Source organism: Camelus dromedarius, chromosome 16 (assembly GCF_036321535.1).
Source record: "Camelus dromedarius isolate mCamDro1 chromosome 16, mCamDro1.pat, whole genome shotgun sequence".
NCBI lineage: Eukaryota > Metazoa > Chordata > Mammalia > Artiodactyla > Camelidae > Camelus > Camelus dromedarius.
The window spans coordinates 24218852-24238408 of NC_087451.1; the positions used below are offsets into that span (position 1 = coordinate 24218852).

General features: G+C 51.5%; 1 protein-coding gene across 1 annotated transcript in view; it reads right to left on the reverse strand.

The window, feature by feature from the left end:
* Positions 1-1152: 1152 nt before the first annotated feature.
* TEKT3 (tektin 3) overlaps positions 1153-19557 on the reverse strand; it is a 30024-nt gene continuing 11619 nt past the window's right edge. Inside the window, exons 4-8 of the mRNA XM_031467579.2 lie at positions 14556-14626; positions 12053-12196; positions 9006-9228; positions 7696-7850; positions 1153-1492 (exon numbers count right to left, since the gene is read on the reverse strand). Coding sequence (XP_031323439.2) covers positions 1276-1492; positions 7696-7850; positions 9006-9228; positions 12053-12196; positions 14556-14626 — 810 coding nt within the window. The 3' untranslated portion in view covers positions 1153-1275. The remainder of the gene's footprint in view (positions 1493-7695; positions 7851-9005; positions 9229-12052; positions 12197-14555; positions 14627-19557) is intronic.

Genomic DNA, 19557 nt, shown 5'->3' on the forward strand with positions numbered 1-19557 from the left:
CTGCTTGTATTTCTGGAACTTCCGCAAATGGTATTTATCGTTTTGAAAGACACTAAAGGCAGAGTTTTAAAAGGTGATGTTGTGCATGAAGAGCTAATGACATGGAAGCCCATTTATAATATTTGAATAGGGAGAAGGAGATTACAAATCAGCGGTGTGGCCCCAAATATTGTTATTAATTATGAATTTAAATAGAAGCCTTACATGCCACACCTACTTGCAAAGAAATATAAATAGTGCAAGTTACCTATGTAAATAAATGTTATATACACATATAAAAGTCACACAAAAAGACTGAACGCACATACCATAAACTGCTGGCAAACGTCAGGGACTATTTCTGGGTGTTGCGATAGTGAGTACTTTTGAGGGGTTCTGTGTGTGTGTGTTTTCTCTATTTTCCAAAATACTTATCAGTAAATGTTAGTAATAAAGAAAAAGTTATTTAGGAATAAATCAATAACACTGAGATAACACAGAGCCTCCTAGAGCGTAAGCAAAGTGCGGATTCCCAGCCGACCTAGCACCCAAGCCTCCATTCACCCTGGACTCGGCATCACTCGCACATGGAGAGGTAGCCGGTCCCGCCCATTTCCTGTAACACGTTCTGCATTTCTCCTTCCACAGCCATCTCTCCGGCTCCCTTTCCTCGCTCAGTCGTTGCTTGACAAGGCCGTGTCCCTGCGCAGAGCTGTGCGTCACTCCCCCAACTCCTGAACCTGGGGGTGAAGCCCCTCCCCCTTTCCAGTCGCCCACCCTATTTTCTCATACGCACCCACCTGCGTTATGACTCACAAACTGGTCTCCCTACCACTGTCCCCGTGCAGCTAACTTTTTCCATCTTCGCCCTTGCTCAGACTACCCCGACCACCACCTCCCCACAGACCTGTCCCCCTCTGTCCGCCTTTCCCTGGAGGCACAGCTCAAAATCCGCCCTGGGGGGATTCCTGACCCCACGGCCTCCGAGAAAACACATTTCTCCTTTCCGGCCCATTCCTGTTACACAGAGAACACCAAAAGCACTGCGAATAATCTTGTTCACCTGGTCTATTACGTTGGTCATATTTCTCTAGCCCAGAAGCCCAGTAAATCGTAGAGAATTAAGGTCTGGACACAAACGAAAGGTTTTCCAAGACAGGAGCCCGGTACATGTCTATCAATACGATCCTTTAATAAAGTGGGTGCATCAGGGCTCATGCCGTGCGCGCACGCGCCCCGTTTCCGCCTTTCCTGCTCCCGCGGGGAGCCGGTTGGCGGGGGGTGGGGGTGGGGGTCCTAGCAGAAGCCCACCAGCCGCAGGGTGCTGGGGAAGCTCTTGCGCATGCTCATGCACTTCTCCTGGTCGATGTACAGGGTGTTGGCTTTGACCGCCAGGTCGTGCTCCAGGGTGGCCTTGGTGTGGACCAGTGACTGCAGAGTGTCCTCCGCGTCCCTCAGGCGCTGCTGCAGGGTCTGGATGGTGCCGTCCACCTCGTGCACCTCGCTGACCAGGCTGCGTGGGCAAGAGGCACCCGTTAGGCTAGCGGAGGTCACCCTGGCGTTAACGCCACCAGGGGCGCCTGGTTAACTGACTTCCCACTGCTCCTGCGGCTGCTGGGCTGGGCGCACGCCAGCCGCGAGCCGCACACGGGTCCCACCAACGGCAGAACTACTTCAAGTCGCAAAGTCGCCAAGGACGCAGCACCTGTGCATGGTCCTCTCAGACCAGAGCCCCTCCCGTGGTCTGTGCCCAGAATCCAAAAGGCACACCAAGCACCTCTGGGGGACACCAGCAAGTGTCCCTGCACACACTGCACACGTATGTGAAACATGACACATAAAAAGAGGGGAAGCTTTTCAACATCTGACGTTTTTTAGCAGTAAAGATGGGGAAAATCCAAAGAGCTTAATTGTTCTGCACGTACTTTCTCACTGAAAATTGTTTATACAGTCGGGAAGAGGGAGGGCCCAACTTTATTCAGTGGCTAGAACTCAGCCCTACCTGCTACCTATCCTGCCAGGGTGGAGGGTTAGTGAACCGGGCACTCTGCCAGTTACAACAACGCCCCTCCCCAGAGCACCGCCCCCGGAGCAACGCCTCAGGCTTCCAGAGTAAATATCGAAATGACAAAAACCTAACAGACATGACACTGATCATGCAGCAGTCAGCCACCCAAACCATCAAACAAGTTACAGCTCTGATTCTGCTGAGAGAGAGAGGAAAAAGGGCATCGTTTCGCGGGGAGAGTCTAGCAGCTCCTTGTCCGGTTATTTTAAATGATACTGTTTTGATTTTTATGTCTTTGATTATTAGCGAACCTTTCCTAAGTATCTGCCGGCATTTGCATTTTTTCCGTGATCTGCCTCTCTCTGTCTTCTGCTCATGTTTCTACTGGGGGTCACCAATCACCTTAAATGTTCGCCAAGAGCTCTGAAACGATTAGGCGTATTCATTTTTTCTGTCTGTTAAGCTTGTGGCAAACGTTTTCCCTAATTTGTCTTTCGCCTTTTAATTTTGTTCATGATGTTTTTGCTATAGACAAGATTTCAATTTTTAGTAAGCTAAATCTTTCTTTTTCTTTGTGATTTCTTCTGTTGTGTGTCTATTTAGAAACTTTCTCTTCAGTTAAGCAAGGACTCCTTTACCCACTGATTAGGCCAGTAACATCCAAAGGATATGGCCACGTGGTCAGTCAAGAAATAGACTAGGAAACAGGTTTGCAAAAAGGCAGTAATGGGTGGAGGGTGTGGCTCAGTGGCAGAGCACATGCTTAGTATGCACGAGGTCCTGGGTTCAATCCCCAGTACTTCCAGTTAAACAAATAAATAAATAAACCAAATTTACCCCCCCCACCACCAAATATAGAGTGTTAAAAAAAATTTTTTAACTGGCTGTTAATTCGCGAAATCTGGAAACCCCACCACAGGAGCCGATACAGTACAGGCCCAAAATGGGCTCTCGCAGAATATTAATTCAAGATGACACCTAAGCCACAGTCTTTCTACTCAAAACCCTCTCCTTTTCCTAAAGGACAAACTGTCAGTGCATCTAAGGAGGTGCACCGAATCAGTGTGGTTCAGGTTGGGGGGGGCAGAAAAGAGGCTCTTATTTTGCACCCCATATAGGTCGCTGGTGTTTGAATTTGTTTCAAAATCAGAGCGTATCCCTGCCTCACGTGTGAGTTTAAACAAAGTGAAGACTTTGACATAAAAGGACAAAGGAACGGCTTCCCCATCGTGTCGTCCTGTGCTGAACCGCATCATGAGAGAACAAGGGGGAGCGTGAACACCTGACGGCAGTGGACACTGTGGCCAGATGACAGAATACTATGCAGGCGGCACTTTCTAGAAAAGAATTAGCTCTTGCCTTGGGGAGGGAAACTCAGAATCGGACGCTGGTTGGCAAAGTCAGGATGTGGAACCCTCCTGCCACACCACGGAGATTCTGTTCACGTGCCAGGGGCGGGTAACACTGGTTATCCACCCAAGGCAAGGGGGATTAAGGACGGTTTTTATTTTTTTCCTTTCATTTTCTGATTTGCTATCAAGAACAGATACAACTCTTAAAGCCAGAGAGAAAACAATAAGTAATTTTCAAAAATGAAACACAATTTCTAGGGACTTGACCTCTCTGACCTCTAGAGAGGGGATGGGAAGCGACCCGGCTGACGGGCAGCGCAGCGGGCAGATGTCGCAGCTCCGTCCGAGGCCTCGGCAGACGAGCAGAGGTGGTTCGGAGACTCCCCAGGACCGCTCTGCAGGCCCACCTCCTGGGCACGGCAGGCCGGGCTCACCCAGGCCAAGGTGGGGAAAGGAGCAGACGTGTCACCAGTCCCCCAGGCCCCCTGCCTGTCCCATCTCAGGCAGTGGTGACATCATCCTTGCCAGTGCTGAAACCAAAACCCTGTTCGTCCTTGACCCCACCCTCTTCCTCGCATCCCGACATCCCTCAGTCGTAAAATCCTGGTCCCCCGCCTCACCAGGCACCCTGCACGCCCTTCCTCCCAGCCTACAGGCACATCCTCCAATGTGCTTGCTGTTTCCGACCTCAGAGCCTACACCCTTGCTACGCCCCCGGCCCAGAACGCTCTTACCCGACTCTTCCTCCCACAAATGCATGCCACCCTCAAAGCCCGCGTGGACAGACACTTCTTAGGGACATCCCTCCCACAGCCCTGGGACTAGTTCCGCAGCCCGCGGCCGTGTGTCCCGGGAGCACCGACCCCCTGCAGTCCTTGGGGTGCCTTCCAGCTGCCAGGCCCAGAGAGGCAGCACCCACCGCCCCACCGGCAGCTGACAGGTACGCAAAAAACGCTCATTGGGTGAAGACCAACTTCCGTGTCCTCAGTGACGGAGGTCCCTACGGGAGGTAGGGAGCTGCCCGGAGGCCCACATCCATGAGGTCTCCCAAGAACAAGAAGCAGACCCCGGGCAGTGAAGAGGGAGCACAGGCCAGAGGGAGCCACCTGCAGCCAGCCCGAGGGCGAGCGCCCCGCAGAGCGCCCAGAAAGGCTCACGGAGGCAACAACAGAGCGAGACAACGTCCACACCATGCACCCCCGTCCATCTTAGAGCCCGTCTGCCCTCTTCCAACGGGGAGGGAAGGAATTGAACGTGAGTGCTGGCATCTCTTTTGGTCTGGGACGGGCATAAGCACTCCATCTGAGACCTGCTCTAAGAGCATGTTTTGGTGTCGTTGTTGAGGTCCAGTTGGATTTTTTGAAAGTGAGTTCCTTTCTTGAAGATCCCAGGGTACAAAGCATCACTAGCAAAGAAGCAGACCTTCAGAGAGGCTGCTAGAGCCAGCCGGTGATGGGGTCTCTGAGGGCAGGCTGTTTATAGCCACGCCAGCCTGCCTCCCGTCTCCCACTCCCCTTGAGTGGCTTCCGCGACCTCAGAAGGAGCCCTGAATCCAAAGGCAGGGGTGGAACAGGATGATTTGACAGCCTTCACTTCTTGCAGCCAAATGCTCGTCTAGTAGAAAATTTATCAGTGACAGATCTTCTGAAAAAATATGCATTAAAATATCAATTGTTTTAAATTAATTAAAGGAATTCAGGGTTCTCAGGACACAGGCAGTTAACATCCTTGTTTTTCCCGTGGCTGCGTGAAGGCGGCCCAGTGGCCCGACGCCTCCCTCAACTTGCACCGTCACAAACACGTTTCCCCTCATCGGTCAAGGCCGCGTTTCGCTCTCAGTTTCTTATTCTTGGCAGAGGGCAGAGAGCTGTTCTGCTGAAACCACTCATTTTGGGGGAGTTAGAGAACTGAAAAACGTTTTGCGTTCAAATACAAATAAAACCACCACACTTTAAAAAAAAAAAAATATATATATATATATATATATATACATACACACACACATCAAGATGAAGTAAAGCGGAGCCTGGTCTGGCCCACCACCAAGGATGCCAACGGAAACGTTTAGAATTATTCTTCAAAGAACCCGTTTCAAAAGCTTCAAATGAAAAAAAAGTCTCGAAATGAAAATAGCACATTTTCTCAGGCCTCGCTCCCCTGAGTCCCTGGTCCTTATTTTTAATTCATCTACAGGCCCGAGGGCTGCGGTCAGAATGAGCATTTGAACAAGGAAAGTACTCCCCTCCCCCCATAATCATCCTGAAATCCGCCGTGGTTACTCGAGGACCATATTTTTGGCAATGATATTTTACCGAGAAATCTTTGCAGAAACAAAAGCCGGTTTTGTCCTGAAGTCAGTAGAGGGGCAGAGGAAACAGACACCCTACAGGGTCGGCAGGAGGGAAAGGAAAAGCAAATTCTGCTCAGCCGTGAAGGGGGAGAAAAGACTGAAAGTCACCCAGCTTCTCAGGGGCAGCTGGGAATGAATGGCCCGTTGTGTAAAAGCGCGGGTAAGTCAAAAACGTCAAAGCAGGCCGCTGCCCGAGGCCCCTCTAAAAGGCGACATCTCAGCATCCGACACAGACGACACGCGCGCCACCCGTGTACGGGGCTCTGCAGGCACGCCGCCGCCTCCGTGACCCTCAGCGCCACCCGCCGTAGAGAGAAGGGTGGGGAGCCAGCACCGGTCTTGCTGACCCATCCCACGTGGCTGTTGAGAAGGCCAGATGAGCTCGGGCACAGGACAGGAGGGACGGCAAAAACACCGTCCGATGAAAGACGGAGGAGCAGAAGCGAGTCGTTGGCTTGGCTGAACGGAGCTCTTCCAGGAGACAGGCAAGGGGTCAACCTCTGCCTCTCCCGCTTCCCTAGAGGTGCCAAATGGGCCAAGGCCGCCAGGCCGCTTCTGCCTCAGTCTCCTTATTTGTAAAACGAAGATAATGAAGGAGGTAAAGTAGGCAGGACCGTGTCCAGCACCGAGCAAGACCAGTAAATGGAAGCGGCTGCAGTTGCTGCCACCATCACCATCTTCATCATCATTCTCATCATTCTCGGCCTCACAAACATGCTGTCCCCTGCAGGGAACCCACAGCCTCAGCCCACCGCTGGGCTCTTAGGTAAGAGCTCAAAGACGTTCTGGCCCCAGGATGTGAGGGAGCTCCACTGCTGGAGCAGGCGCAGGGCAGGGCTAGCGGCGTCTCCCGCTGCAGCGGGGGAGGGGGGGTTGGAGTTCGAGTGCTGCCCCTTGTTCCTCCGGTTGCTATAAATTTGATTTGCTTCTGCATGACGTGCTTCAGGACCTAAGAATAGCAGTGATGGAATCCAGAAGGCGTCAGGCAGGCAGGTACTGGGGAATAAGAAACTGGAAAGGAAGCCAGAAGGGGGGTGGGGGTAGGGCTGGGCCAACTCCACACAAGCCCATCCTGAAAGGAACCTCCCAAGTTAAAACAATAAGAATAAAATACACCTCGTGTTTAGCAGAGAAGAGTGTGGCTGAACTCTGAAGGGAGGTGCTTCATGAAAAAGGCCGGCTGCTTTCAATTCCTGCTGAGAGCGGAACAAACTGAAATGCACCTCAATGAGCCATCGAGGGGCTGGGGGGTCGTGAGGACGCTTCTAACAAGGGCCTCAGGTATTAACCGCCCCAAGAGGCCGATGAGAGCAACGGTGAGAGGGGATGGTCGGTGCACAAGTCCCTTTTCTGACGCGTCCAGGACACCGCGTAGCACACAGCGTCCAACCTCCCTGCTGCTTCCGAGACCAGGAATCTGGAAACCCCAGAGACTCCAAGGAGGTGCAAAGGCCCCCACCGCCACCTCGCCCCCTGGATGAGGCCGAAGTTTGTTCACACTTTGCTTGTGTGTGTGTTGAGGTCATTTCCTTTTTTCTCCAGTGGTACAAAATACATAGTGCAACATTTACCACCTCATCTCTTCCTAAATACGCAGCTCATGGCATTAAGTACATTCACAGTGTTGTGCAAACTTCCACCCGGAGACCGTCCTCTCACCCCAGACTGCAGCTCGGGCTCATTCACCACTAACCCTCGTTACTGACGCTTTAAAGAAAAGTCCCGCCCCGGGGTCACCCTCCGACCTTCCACATCCCAGCGCGCTGCAGACGCACCTCAGCATCTCAGAGCTGCAGGCGGGCTGGGAGTTCTCCCAAGAGCCCGCGCTGCCCCCAGCTCCCGGGGCTCCCTGTCCTTGTCCCCCCCCCCCAGGGCCCCTCACTCCCTCGCCGTCCCATCCCCCGACCTGTCTCACTGTCCCCTCTACCTGGTCTCCCCCAACAGGGCGCCCCTTCCCCACCGTGCCCCTCACCACTCCCCCCAGCCCCACGCCGGACGCCCCTCACCGCAGCTGCGCCATGTCCCTGCACAGCTCTATGTTGGGTCTCCTGGTTCGCTCATCCAGTCTGGTCTGAGCCACCTTCAGGAAGGCAGACTTGTCCCTGATGGCCTTCCTGACGGACTCGATGGTCATTTCAGTCTGGAAAATCTCCTGCAGGGTCTGTACAAGGAGAAGCAAACACCGGGGGCTTGGGTGCTGTGCCCTCCCCATCTCGTGCATTTGGGGCCCCCTGCCCCCCAGATGGGAAGCGGGGTTCTCCTCCCTCCAGCCCCATCCCCGCACCTGCACCGGCTCCAACCACCTTTCCAAGCTTCTCTCCCAGGACACACACCATCCCTGCCAGCCAGCCTGGTCTCTTTGCAAGCCTGACTCAGCCTCTGACTGGCTACCTCCCGAGGCTTCGCCCACGATGTGGCCCCACCAGCATGTTCACTTTTCCTCCAAACCCCAAAACAATTTCGTATTGGTCATTTGGCAACCACCATTTGTAGCTTCCTGGTGTTACTAGCTGTGCATGAGCTTTGCATGTATGAGGCGCATCTTCTCCACGAACCTAAGCTTTCTGGAACAAAAACTACAGGTTCCCCTTCCCTCTGCCCTTCACAGAATGTAGCACGCTGTCTGGCCCCACAGCTGTCTGTGGCCCAAAGACACCATGAGAAGGAAAGGGAAGTCACTGCAGCCCGGGGCACACACGGCGCCCGCGCTCCAGTGCTGTCACGGTCGACAGTGCAGGGTTCTACACGCAGCACAGTCCTCAGAAATCAGAGGAGCTCTGAGGCTGACGCTAAACAAAGCAAGGGCTCCTTGTTTAGCTTGAGACGCACCGACTGTGCCTACGTCCTTCATTTGATTGTCATTATAAACCACTTGCCCTAAAGCACTCGAGAACGTTCCACACCAGAGACATGGGAACCACGTAACAGCTTCCCCGGGACTTGGCTTTGTGCTCCAGAAAAAGGCCTGAAATAATTTCACAGCAAACATGCCTCCCATATGTTCTAATAATAAATTCACCTCCTAGTTACAAACAGAGACTCGTTACGCTTTCATGACAGTCCTTTGGCTTCTACTAAAGGCTAGGAACCTTTCGTGACACCGTGCACTCCTCGCGCCCCCCACGCCAGCAGGTGCCAGCTTCACGCGGACGCCTGGCTACCTGGCTGAAATACGGGTGCGCTTCGTGCCGGGCTCCACTTCTCCTAGGCTGTGTGGCCAGGAAGTCGTGTGCTTTGCGCTGGGAATCTGTGGTCCCGGAGCCCCCGCCCCCCTCGATCCAGGGCAGCTGCGGGGGCCCCGCCAGGCTCGGCTTACCTTCGCCAGATGGATCTGGGTCTTATTTTTAGCGTCTGCAGTCTCAGCGATGCGGCTGGTGAAGGCCAAGTTCACTTTGTTGAACTGATTCCACATCTCGTTGGCCGTCACCACCAGGAGGTTCTGGATGTCGTCCCGTAGTTTGGCCGAGGCAGCTCGCTCGCTCTGGGAGCGAAGAATGTTGTCGTCGGTAAATTTGGCCCAGGACTCGGGCACTGAGACCCTGAGAAAGAAGGAAGTAGAACCAGACGACGGTGACAATGATGAATCAGCCTCGACAATCCGCAGGCAACCATCCATCCCGAGAGAAAAAGGCCCAGATCACCTGATCCTGGTTTTACTGGGTGAAACGTAACCATCAGAGCAAAGCTCATTTATTTATTAATTTAGGGTAGCCAGTTATTTATTTATTTTTAAAAATGTACATATATGTACTGTTCATTGTTCCTAAGAACAGAATGGAGCGTCAGGTTTTTAAACTTACGTAGTTATCAAAGGAATAAAGCCAACCACAAAATGAGAATCAACAGAATGCAGTAAGCCGGTCACAAAGGACAGTCAGGTGTGCTCGCACACGTTCAAGAAGTCAGTCATCAAGTTATAAATAATAAATAGGTCGTTTATGTCCTTTTTTTTTAGATTCCACATGTAAGTGATGTCATACAGCATTTTTTATTTACTTTTAATTTATTATTTTTTAAATGGAGGGACTGGGGATGGAACCCAGGACCTCATGCATGCTCAGCACACACTCTACCACTGAGCTGTACCTTCCCCTTCCCCAAAGCAAAGCTGACTTTAAACTTCTCTTACTTGCTCCTTGTTTACCTTACTTTCTGTAAATCCACAGCATAAGCCAGGTCCTCTGCCAATGTGGGGGGAAGGGGTTGATGGAGAGTGTAGTTCATTAGAAACATGTCTCACTGGCCCAACAAGCATTACAGAAAAGTATTCGACCTCGAGAGCAATCAAAGAAGTATTAAAGAAAACAGCGACGTCCTAATAACCCTTTGTCAGAACAGTGAAGAGCGAAGAGAGTGGTAACTTTCTGGCGAGCGTGTTTAGAAACGATTCTCTCCTAGCCCACCGGTGGGGAGAGTGAACTGGTGCCCCCGTGCTGAGGGCGCTGTAAACCCAGAGCCTTTCAGGTGTGCACGTCGAGGAATCGCTTTTACTTAAATATTAAATATAATTGAGATATAACACAATGTCCGGTGTGCCTCATAATGACCTGATTTATGTGCACGCTGTAAGATGGTCACCACAGTAAGTCTAGTTAACATCCATCACTTACAGTCTTTTTTCTTGTGATGAGAACTTTTAAGATCTACTGTCTTAGCAACGTTCAGACAACACGGTATTGTTAACCAGAGTCACCATGCAGTACGTCCCATCCCCAGGACTGAACACACGGAATGCTTCCTGACTTTGCCCGTCAGCCCTGTGCAGGCGCCCTGCAAATCTTTCATCATTTCTGTGTTGGTATGTGTGCCACCGAACAGGGCACTACAAACACTGATCAGGAGGGAATACTCCAACGATGTGCGTGTGAGGGTATCTGTTTTAAGCAATATTTAAATGCCAATCTCTGAAAAACTGGAAGCACCCTAAAATGTCCAAAAGTAAAGGAAAGTTGACTAAGTTATGGCACATTCTAAAAAGTAATCCAAGGCGGAGGACGTAGCTCAGGGGTAGAGCACGTGCTCAGCATGCACGAGGTCCTGGGTTCAATCCCCAGCACCTCATTAAAAAATAAATACATAAAAATAAACAAGCAAAATCACTTCCCCTCCCGAAAAAACTTTTTAAGTAATGCACACAGCATGCAGACTCACACTGTAGAGGAGAATTTTCACAAACAAGGTTTCTGCTGTATCACTAAGTGAAAAAAATCAAACAGGCTGTAACAGTGCGTGTGCAATAATACCATTCTTTAAAAATTTAAGTCTTCATCGCCATGCGTAGAAGAATACCGGAAGGACTGGCGGTGAGTTAACACTGGGCGTCTCTGTGAGACAGGCGTACGGCGACAGTTCTTTGCTTGATGAGGGAACAAGGGTATCACGTGAGACTCTTACTGTCGACCTGAGGTTTTAGCTCGGGCCACAGCCCCGACACTCTGCAAGGCCAAGAATCCCTGCTGGAAATCGAGGCCGGTCGTTTGAAGAGGGCCAGGTGGTCAGGGCGTGTGCTGGGACCCCAGCCCGCCCCACCCTGGAAGGAGAACAGGAAGCTGCGTCCTGCTCACCTCAGGCCCAGGAAGAGGCATTTCACTGGGACCACTGAGGACCTAGGATCTGAATCCGATTCACGCCTGGAGGTGGCACTTGCTGCTGTTTGTCACAGGAGTGCCAAGAGAGGGGCTGTTCTGGGCTGGCCAGCCTCACGGGAAAGAATCCACTGCGGGTCACTTTGAAGAGGGGAAGGGCATGAGCGCGGGAAGGAGCACAAGGAAACGCTTTGGGGGATGATGGAGGCATGGCAGCTGCGCGGTCGCGGTCACACAGGCGCACGAATTCGCCAGAACGCGCCGAAATGGCCTTTACACCGAACGCATTTTAGCGTAAGTGAATTTCACCTCAGTCCGGTTGATTTTTTTTTTCTAAGATAACGCGTGGAGACCATCAAGCCAAGGCTGCATCCAGGAGCCTGGCAAAAAATCCCATTGACAGAGCAAGGCTAACAAGCCCTGGCGGAAAGAATCATGAAGCGCTGAGCCGTTTCTCAGCCTGGGCCCCGCCCCGCCCCAACCCTGCCGCCCGGGCACCCCACACACTCGTACCATTTTATTTTCTTTATGCTTAACTGTGTTTTCTAGGTTTTCTGCATCAAGCGGGCGCTGTTTTCATAGTTAGAAATACAAACAAGTCTTCGTTTACCCTTTTGTAAAGGACGCAAGAGACGGCGGGACAGGCGTGCGTCCTGAGGACTTGCTCAGACGAGGCCGTCTTCCCTCTCCCCCCCCCCGCCCCCCGTGACCTCCGACGTAGCCTGTGCGCTGCACCGTTTGAAAGGAGGGGTGAACGAAATGTCGCCGAAACACTCACGTCGCGTCCACGCGCTCCACTCCGCGGAAGAAGCTGACGCCGTCCGACGTGTTGCGCAGGTGGTGGCACTTGTCGTCGATGCGGTAAGCCGCCTGTTTGTCACTCAGGTCCTTCTCCAGCTCGTGCTGGGAAGCTCTGTTGGCTCTGAAACGCGGAGGGCAGACGCAGCTTCAGGCTCAGGTCCCGTGTCCCACCCCCACCCATGACAGCTCTCCGGGTCGCTCCTCCTCCTTCACATAATATCCAACCTCTCCACGAGATGAGCGTCCCCTGGAGACGTCCGCACATGTGAGTGATTAGAACCCTGCCCGCACTGCCCGGTCCGGGGACAGAAGAGGTCCCGTATTCGGGGCGCATCTTCCTAACCCACAAACTGCTCCAGACAGGGCGCTGGTTTGGAGTAACCTGTCCACAGCTGGACCTCCCTTTCCCCTTCAACATCCTAACGTCTTCCGTCTCCATTCTGGGAGTAATTCCCTGAGACAGTATGAAGTATTTAGAGCCAGCCTCCCTCCCTCTGTAAACGACCTCAGTTTGTGGTGGTGCTGGGCGGGAGAGGTCTGCCAGGAGGTGGAAACTGAGGGTCAGAACCAACCTCCGGGGCAGGAGTCAGAGTGCTTGGAAAGAGAGGAGGAATGGGTGGCCCCCCCAGGCTCATGCTCCAGCAGCCACCCTCCCGGGAAGGAAGACGAATTGGTGGGTTTGAGATGCGTGGTGCTCCTGCCCTGCCAGGCAGGGGGGGACCCACCCGGGACCCACCCGGCCGGCAGCTCAGTGCCAGACACAGGCCCATGGGGCAGGCGTGGGCGACAGGTGAGCCACGTCCTGACTTGTGGAGTGGTTCATCCAGCGAGTAACTCTAGGGTGCCGACGGTGTGCCTGAGACGCACCACGGAGAAAGCAGCCGTCTCGTCCCTAGAGGGGCTCACAGCCTCCTGCAGGTGACAGGCCGGACTCAGAAGGGGTAAGCAATTCGAGTGGTTCGTCAGCAGCACAGCGCAGAAAACACCGCAGCAGAAGAGGGGCCGGGAACGTGAGTGAGGATTTTAAACACGATGGTCAGGGTAGGGCCCCTTGAGAAGGTGATGCTTGAGCAAGGACGTGAAGAGCAGGGCCCAGGTGGACCCTGGCGGGAGTCAGCTTTTCCTCGCAGTGAAATGAGAACCCACTGCTTTACAAGTTTAAAGGATCAGTCTGTGCTGGGCTGAGCAGAGACCGCAGGGGACACAGAGACCCCGTTAGCAGGCGGATGCCAAGCAAGTGCACACGCAGAGACAGAGCCGTCTGCACAGGCCTGAAGCGGGGCCGCGCAGGAGGCGGTCTGGGCCGGAGCTGTCGGGGGCAGCAGGCAGGAGCAAGAAGAGCCAAGGACACGGAAGGTGGGCGGCAGATTTTAGTCGAGGGAAAAAAAAATGAGGATTAGGAACTGGACCGGAAGGAAACAGAACAGAACAATGACTGGAACCGCGCTAAACTGCTTCTGCAATTCCCAGAGAGCAGAAGCAAGAAATTAATACCAGAGCTGCCCTGCCTTGTGTTTACAGATGAAGTAAACCGTCCAGTTACCCAAGCCATGCGCGGTCAGTCATCCTCAACCCATCTGGAGCCCTCCTCACCAATTTCTGAATTAAAGAGCCCCTTCCCGTGGCAGCCTGAGGAGAGCTCAGCCCGCAGCCCTCCCCGGCTGCCGCCGCGCCCACCCTTGGACGGGGCAAGCAAGCGGGAGCGGCACCTCGCTCCTTTGGCTGCCTCGCCGATGTCCCTGAGAGCATCGGCAGGGGCAGATTCACCGCTTCCTTTGTGTGGCACGGTCGACACTACTTCTTTCCAAGGCTGTAACCAAATGAATGCTGACCTTTCTATCCCTGTGAGGCAGCAGGCTCAGCCAATACAGCTTCTATGCTGAGAGCTGTCATCATTGCTCCAAACCTTCCTCTGACTTATTTTTTGCCTCAAATGCCCCCATAAATATTAAGTACCTACTATCTGCTATTGCCAAGAAAAGAAGAATTTGCCCTCTGCTAGGGAGCAAACAGCTACAGTGCAGCGGATGCAGTGAACGCAGCGGTGTAATCGCGGCAGCAAGGAGCAGGGACCAGGGTGGCCAGGAAAGCAGAGAAGGCTGAGTTTTTAAGGAGGAAGGGAAAGTATATAGAAAAGTGCTCCACAGTTCATCACTTTTCAAGTGTTGGGCTGAACATACACAAGTCCATCTCTTTCAGAGGATAAAAGTCTTTTGAGTTAAAAGAAATCTTAGCCACACTCCAAGTTAGGGGGAAGAAAAATCCTTTTGAAAGCATTGCAAGAATTACTTCTTTAAAGAAAAATTTAAAACAAATTCTCCAAGCCCTTATCTTAACCTCTAAATAAAAACGTGTATGTGTGTGTGGGTGTGTGTCCCCAGATGAGAAATCCTTGTGTAGGACGCTAAGAGAAATCTGACTGGGAGGCGTTCCATGACAGACTTGTAAGTGTATAATACAATTGTATATAAATGTCTTACGCCAGCTGGGCAACGGCTTTGTCCAAGTGCATCTTCATTCTTTCTTGACAACACAGAATAATATCAACTTCCTACTCAATTGAAAAAAAAAAAAACCACATTAATGTTTTGATTATTGAGCGTAACATTCAAAGTCAACAATGTAACAAAACAGGAAGGAAAACTTTGTTTCTGGGGAAAACAATTCTACACTCACTTTTTTACCTCTGGGCCCTCATGATATTACTGTCGAAATATTAGACTGAGGTTCAACCTTTACAGGGCGATAGAGAATTTGTTACGGAATAAGTTGGGATCAGGGGGAAATTTTTAGGAGTTTTCTTTATTATTTTGTCGCTAGTCCTTAATTAAAATAATCCATCAGTCGAATTCGGGTGATGGGCAAGGTTGAATGTAACACATGGCTTCTTCTATCCTAAGTATTATTCCAAGAAAAGCAAATCTGGGCGGGAAAAGGACAGTCTAAAAGGGACTTCTCTCTGGTAATGCATGTGACCTCCATAAGACCCGGCTTGTTGTTGCAGAGAGAGGCCGACTTCCACCCTGGAGGCCAGCCCTCGCCTCCATCCTGCCTCTGCCCTGCAGCCCAGCTCCTGTCCTCACCTGAAAAGCTGTATTATCCATGCCTCACATGTGGCATCTTGATGCTTCTGGGATGTATATGCTGTTGCATAACGTGTTGTATCAGATATAAAATATATATATATTTTTTTTAACCAGTTTGGCCCTTGCCTTTCTATTTTGTGTGTGGTGTTTTTGATATACATTCATGATTCCTATGTTGTCAAGCAAGCAAACATTCCCTTTTGGTTTCTGTCTTTGTTAATTTGCTTTAAAGTCCTCTTCGTGCCAATGTTAATTATTACTCAATTATATAATCTTCTTAGTCTTTTATTGTTCAATTGGTTAGCATAAAAATATTATGCCTCAAGTTTGTTTCAGTGATAACCCCCCTGCGTGATTCTTTGGTACCCTGAATTAATGGAGTAAACGAAAGACTAAATTCCCACGACGTTACCAGACGCCCCGCCCTCGCAGGGAGCAGAGACGTCTCGCGCGTCCTCCGCGTGGGCTGTGCGCGCCTTAGACGTTAGCGTCGTTCAGTCTTCATGTTTCTCTGTGGCTTGCTGTGTGTGTGTGTAGCTGTTTCAGGGAGGTACTGGCAAAGGATTCATGGAACACTCTTAGAAAGCACCACTTAAAACCCCAAATCCTCGTGCGCTTTTACGCTATGGTGCACAATGCACGTAGAGGGGATTTCTGGAACTTTTAGTGGAAAAAAATGCATTTAATGAGATTCTTGCTATAAAAAAAAATCCTTCAAGACTCATGTTTATATTTGAACTTAAATAATGTCATATGGTGAACATCACGGAGGCAGAAAGCTTCATGGAAACAGGGAATGCCTAAAAGCAAAGACTTTTGGAACTGTCCCCAGTGTTCATTTGCCTGTTAGTCTGTGCTCATGCTTGGGGCCGGCCTGGGAGTGCCTCCGTGGCAGCAAATGCAGGGCACAGGCCTTGTTCCCTCCAGCGCCCGTGAGAAGACAGTTTACAGGACGGTGATGCGTGCAGGGAGAAGGCAGGATGTAAGAAGAGCCTGGATGTGTTCAGACCTGTAGCTGCTGCCTGACACCCACAAACACGAAAGTCAGGCCAGAAAATCCAAGAACCACACATTAAGAGCCTGTCAAGTGGGTCTCTCCCTTCTGGATCCTGAACTTGGGGAGAAATAATAGAACCAACAAACAAAAGGGTCACAGTCACCTCTCTGAGTCTCTCAGCATCTCAGTGACCAAAATGAAGAGATGGTGACTTAAGATGGAAAGTGAACAAGGAATCCCAGCCAGTGCTCTGAAGAACCTTGAATTAATCCTATTCGTGGAGCAGCTGAAGCCTTCACAAAGCATCTCATTATGGTTCTCCTCTCGGGCACGGTCATCTTGGGATGGGGTGGGGGGCTGGGGAGGTGGGATAGAGATTTCACGGCCTCGGGCTTCCCTTCACCTCAAGTGAAGCCCCCTGTGGCCTCACCCTCCTGGGTCTCACGTGGCGTGGCGGTTAAAGACATGCCCTGGCATCCGGCAGCCCCGGTTCAGATGCTGGCTTTGCGAATGCTGGCACAAGGAGCAAAGGCAAGTTATAAACGAAGGGTGATAACACCCACCCTTCCGGGCTGTTGGGTAGATAACTTAACTCTGTGCCTCGCGGATGTTACCACCTCAATGAATGGTAAGCCTTATGATGTGGTGACGCGGCCGGTCAGCATGATTTTAGCACTTGATTCTCAGCTCCACCCTGCTCTCAGCTGAGGAACACCGGCCAGGTCACGAGAACACTGAGTTCTGACCACAGATGGGGCCGCATGCCGATTCTCGGCTCTGTCCCAAGTTATTGCTGGACGATCGTTTCTTGGACCTCATTGTTCAATCCAGACGCTGCTTCCTGCGGACGGAGGCTGCATACGCGGTTCTGGGCATCCGTGTTAAGTGAGCCTTTCTACGTTACACTGCCACCCTCCTAGCAGGTAGAACAGGCTACTGAAGGCAAACTTTTAAAATCAAACTGCAGGGGGAGGGTATAGAGCTCAGTGGTAGAGCACGTGCTCAGCGTGCACCAGGTCCTGGGTTCAATCTGCAGTCCCTCCATTAGAAAAATAAGTCAAAAGTAAACCTAATTACCTCCCCCGCAAAAAAACCTAAACACAAATAATTTTATTTTTAAAAAGAACTGCATTAAAAAATCAAATTACAAGTCCGGTGGAGTCGGCTAGCGGAGAGCATCACCTGCGGGAGCAGGCACTCCGTTTCTGTGCACGATGCCGTCTGGTGACGGTATTCTCAAATGCCGCACTTATCTTCGAGTGTGGGGAGAAGGGGCGTTTCCTTGGAGATCTGCACTCTCAGTCTGTGCTCTGAGTCAGTTGGAGATGACCCACCAGCTGCCCCTCCTGCCTCGGCTGGTTGTGAGGCAGCTCCGGTCCCACAGGCGATTTAGAGGCAGGAATCCTAGATGAGCGGGGAGGGTATGGCTCAGCAGTAAAGTGCATGCTTAGCACGCACGGGGTCCTGGGTTCAATCCCCAGCGCCTCCTCTGAGAGTAAATAAATAAATAAACTTGATTACCTCTCCCCACCAAAACAAAACAACAACAACAAAAAAGAAATCCTAGAAAAGGAAGGCCGGCCTTGCTCGCTCCTGGGGGAGAGAGTCCAGCCCAGGCTGGTATCAGGGTTCTGGTCAATACTGTCTCAGAGCAGAATCCTCCTGGGGTGGCCCCTGCTGAAATGCCTCCCTTGCTCTAAAATGCTGAAAGCTCTATTTGCCAGCATCTCTGGACCTCACTGCCTGCACGCTCTCAAAAAGCCTCCGAGGCTGCAGCGTTTTGCCTTCTGCTTCTGCAACAAGAAGGAATGAAGAGCCACTTACGGAGGAAACTACCCTGCTGGGAGCTGCCGCAGAGCCGCAGCCTGAGCCTGGAAGAGCAGCCCAGGGCCGCTGCAGGGGACGTGGCGCTGGAGGCTCGTTTGGCTTCAGAGTCCAGGGAGTTAGCGTGGTCTGGGAGTACCAAGGAGGTGATCCCATCAACGGTCCCCCAAGAGAAGCCATTCGGTAAGAATTTGGTGAATATCACTGGCTGAATGCGCTTCACAGTCAACAGTACAAGTTCACTGCTTGAATTAATTGGCAATGACCAGTGCCCCCCAGCCCTCCCCCCTCAATTAACAAATCATTACTCTAATTGCAGATTCATTTATTTTGAAGTAAAGCGGCCTCTGCTACTGACCTATAAAATATTCGCCTCTAAAGTAGTGGTTCTTGTGTTTTAAAAAATAGCTTTATCGAGATATAAGTCACATACAATAGAATTCACATATTTAACTACAATTCAGTGGTTTTTAGTATATTCTAAAGTTGTGCAACCATCACCAGAAACAACTGTAGGACATTTTTATTACCTCCCCCCACCCCAGTCTGGGATGACAAAGTAGGCGACAGATTGTTCTGGCTTGTGAGATTCATCAGAGGTTAGGAAAGAAGGACCAGCAGGAACCCCTCCTGGTAAAGCTACTTCACGCAGGACGTCTTGTTCCTAATCACTCATCTGCACCGGCAGGGACTGCGGCTTTTACAAAGCCGATTGCATGGGCTTTCTGTAGCAGCCAGAGCTTTCTGAGTCTATGACTTCAACTCACATTTCTTTCGGGGAATCAGGAAGTAGAGGAAAGGAAAGAGCAAAGAAAAAACTTCTGCTTATCGTCCTTCAGCTAATGGGTTACTGAAAATATTTAATGCGATGTGGAGACGGACCCTTGATGACTTGTGAGGACAAAATTACTGATGACCAGGCTGCTGGCCAGTGACATGTGCTTCCTTAAAGGATCCATTTCTTATCAGGGGCCATTAAGAGTCCAAAAGGTGGGGACCCTGCAAAGCCGGCTCAGGGACAGTGAGCTAATCGTTTGCTGCAGCAGAATCTCAGCAAGTCGGGATGGGAAGTGAGACTGAGAAGGGGGTGAGAGCCACGCGGTGGAAGGAACAAGTGGGATGACAGGGTCCAGGAAGGGTTTTGAGCGGATGGAAATACAGGTGATCATGGGCAGTCCTGTCCAAGTGGAACTGGGGGAAGAGAAGGGGTCTGGGGATTTGGCATGAGCCCGCTATGGAGGAGGAAGGGACAATTTAGGACAGAGGTGGGGAAAATGGAAAGTGGGGGGTGAGAAGCAAATCAGAGGAACAGTCCGCAGGAGCTGGGAAGTGATTACAGGGCAGGGGAGGTGCCGGCAAGCAGGCCGCGCCACCGTGACTGGGGCCCCTCGGGGCCCTCAGCAGAAAGGGGAAAGCAGAAGGCGTCAGGGCAGAAGGGAAGCTTTAGGAATGTGAGCCCAAAAATGAGTCCCCAGCGTAAGTATGTTTGGCACTTGAGGATGCAGAACAAACGTTTAACAGAGTCTCTGGGTTAAAAAAATGAATGAAGCTTGGGAAGGGGCCCAGGTACATAAA